General features: G+C 45.2%; 1 protein-coding gene across 2 annotated transcripts in view; it reads left to right on the top strand.

Moving 5' to 3' along the window:
- Nucleotides 1–3,008, top strand: part of Brsk1 (BR serine/threonine kinase 1) — a 40,310-nt gene that overhangs the window by 20,554 nt on the left and 16,748 nt on the right. For both annotated transcript variants that reach the window (XM_005369338.3, XM_005369336.2), the window contains 3 exons: nucleotides 1,403–1,519; nucleotides 1,608–1,641; nucleotides 1,726–1,794. In XM_005369338.3, coding sequence (XP_005369395.1) covers nucleotides 1,403–1,519; nucleotides 1,608–1,641; nucleotides 1,726–1,794 — 220 coding nt within the window. The remainder of the gene's footprint in view (nucleotides 1–1,402; nucleotides 1,520–1,607; nucleotides 1,642–1,725; nucleotides 1,795–3,008) is intronic.

The raw sequence follows: 3,008 nt of genomic DNA, 5'->3' as shown, positions 1-3,008 counted from the left end.
TGTGTGTGTGTGTGTGTATGTGTATATATGATTTACTTAGAATTTATTAATATATGGTACTTTGCCTCCATGTATGCTTGCAGACCAGAAGAGGACACCAGATCTCATTACAGATGGCTGAGAGCCACCATTGGTTGCTGGGAATTGAACTCAGGACCTCTGGAAAAGCAGGCAGTGCTCTTAAACTCTCAGCCATCTCTTCAGCACCTTAGCTATATTTTTATATTTCTCTTTTTTAAAAAACATTTATACGTTTTTCTTTGTGGGAGGGTCAAGTGACTTGTCCCACATGTCGAGATCAGAAGACAACTTTTAGGTTCTTCATTCATGTGGCTTCTGGTTATTAGAAATATAAAGATTGGGCCAGTGAGATGGCTCAGCAGGTAGTGGTCCTGCTGTCAAGTCTGATGACCTGAGTTTGAGTTCTAGAAGCCACGTGGTGTGGTGGGACATAGCTCTGGAAGTAGAGACAGGTAAATCTCTGTGAGTTTCAGGGCAACATAGTGAGACCCTGCCTCAATAAATAATTTTAAATATTTAATAAATAAAAATTTAATAAATAAAAAATTTATTTAAATTGGGACTGTAGAATGGCTCGGTGGTTATGAACACTGACTGCTCTTCGAGAAGACCTCGTTCCAATTCCCCTCACTACATGGTAGCTCACAATCATCTACAGCTCTGGTTCCAGAGGATCCAACATTCACTTTTAGGCACCAGACATTCACATGGTGCCATCACATGCATGCAGGCGAAATACTCGTGGGGTCTGTCGAGATAGCTCAGTAGGTCCAAGAACTTGCAGCAATGCAAGCCCAATGCTTAAGAGGCAAAAACAGAAAGCTCCCTGGCATTAGCTGGGCAACTAGTCTAGCCACTCCAGATATAGTGAGACCCTGTCTCAAAATGCACAGTGGAGAGCTATTGAGGAGGACCCTAGATATTAACTTTTTGCTTCCACGTGCATACACATACGTATGTACATGCCATCACACAGAAAGGCATGAAGAATCAGGCATAAGTGATATATGTCTATGATCCCAATATCTGAGAGAGTGAGGCAGAAGGATTGATTCAAATTGGAGGTCTACTTAGGCCACATATCAAGACATTATGGCATGACCCTACCGCGCGCGCGAGCACACACACACAACACACACACACACACGTCAGGCTTGAGGGCACATATTTGTAATTCCAGAACAGGGGAGATAGAGGAAGGAGACTAGGCAGGATTTCAAGGCTGTCCTGGACTATATAATTACTGTGAGGGCTATCCTGGGCTACAAGACGCCTTGTCTTTAAAAAAATCTTGGAAGTATCTCACTCTAGGAGGTGGTGAGTAAGTGAGGATGGGCTTCTCTGAGGGCAGCCAAAGCTGAACTTTGCCTGTTTGTCTTAGTCACAGAGACCTGAAGCCAGAGAACCTGCTGCTGGATGAGAAAAACAATATCCGGATAGCAGACTTTGGCATGGCATCCCTGCAGGTGGGGGACAGCCTCCTGGAGACCAGCTGTGGGTGAGTCTCAGAGTTCCTGGAAAGGATAAGAAGCTGGCCAGAGCTCACACCCTCACACCACTCTCTCTTTTTCCTTCTCTTCCTTCAGGTCTCCCCATTACGCATGTCCAGAGGTGATCAAGGTGAGTGAGGGGCGAGGGGAGGTTAAGGGAACAGGACAGAGTGGCAACAGAGATGCAGTTGAAATGATACCTTTTGCCTTCCAGGGAGAAAAGTATGATGGCCGCCGGGCAGACATGTGGAGCTGTGGAGTCATCCTGTTTGCCCTGCTTGTGGTAAGGCGCCTTTCGCTGCTACCGCCGTATATCTGGAACAATGTCACCCAGTGGAGCATAGAACCTTACATGCATCCTCACCTCTAGCGTCACCTCCAAAGGAGTGAGAGCATGTGTGTGTCCATGTGATCACTCAAATGTTTGTAAGCATGTGTGGCTGTATGGATATATATCTATGTGAGTGTGTGTGATGTCTTGACATATGTAGGTTTTTGTGAGAGGGATCTGGAAAACAGAAGTGTCATCTCCCAAATATGTGTGTGTGTAGGAGGTGATAGTAGCATGAATTTTAATCGGTCTTAATAATAAAAACTTAGAATCAGCTATCGGGTGAAAGCTGAAGGGTCAGAGAAGCAGAGCAGCCAGCCACTAGAGCTCTTACCTCTACCAATGCTCAGACCAAAGGGGCAATCCTGTCCTCAGACTGCACTAATTCCTGTTTCCTCCCGCCTTATATTCCTCTCTCCGCCCAGCCATATCATTCCTGTCTCCACCTCCCTAGTGCTGGAATAAAAGGCATGTGATCCCAAGTGCTCGGACCACCTTTGCGTGAGCTCTGTTTCTCTTTTAGACTGGATCAATTTCACATAGCCCAGGGTGGCCTTGAACTAACAGAGATCCATCTGTCCCCCAAGTTCTGAAATTAAAGGTGTGTGCCACCACTGCCTGGCCTCTCGAGTATTAGCTCTGCCCTCTGATCTTCAGGCAAGCTTTATTTGTTAAAGTACAAACAAAATATCTCAAATATATGTATGTTGTGGATGAACCCATGAGTCTAAATATATGTGTGTGTATGTGTGTGAATGTGTATACAGAGCACTGGTTCTCAACATTACTAATGTTGCAACCCTTTAATATAGCTTCTCATGTTGTGGTGACCCCACCCCCACCAACCATAATTTTTTTTGAGACAGGGTTTTTCTGTAGCTTTGGCGCCTGTCCTGGAACTCACTTTGTAGACCAGGCTGGCCTTAAACTCACAGAGGTCTGTCTGTCTCTGCCTCCCGAGTGCTGGTATTAAAGGTGTGCACCACCACCACCCAGCAATAAAATTATTTTTGTCGCTACTTCATAACTAATTTTGCTACTGTTATGAATCATAATGTAATATCTGTGTTTTCCAATGGTCTTAGGCTGCCTCTGTGAAAGGGTCCTTCAACTCTCCTCCCCCTCAGAAAGGGTTGTGTCTCACAGGTTAAGAACTGCTGACATAG

Source organism: Microtus ochrogaster, unplaced genomic scaffold, assembly GCF_000317375.1.
Source record: "Microtus ochrogaster isolate Prairie Vole_2 unplaced genomic scaffold, MicOch1.0 UNK47, whole genome shotgun sequence".
NCBI classification, from domain to species: domain Eukaryota; kingdom Metazoa; phylum Chordata; class Mammalia; order Rodentia; family Cricetidae; genus Microtus; species Microtus ochrogaster.
The sequence above is the reverse complement of the archived record's forward strand: the minus strand, read 5'-3'. Positions and strand labels throughout refer to the sequence as shown.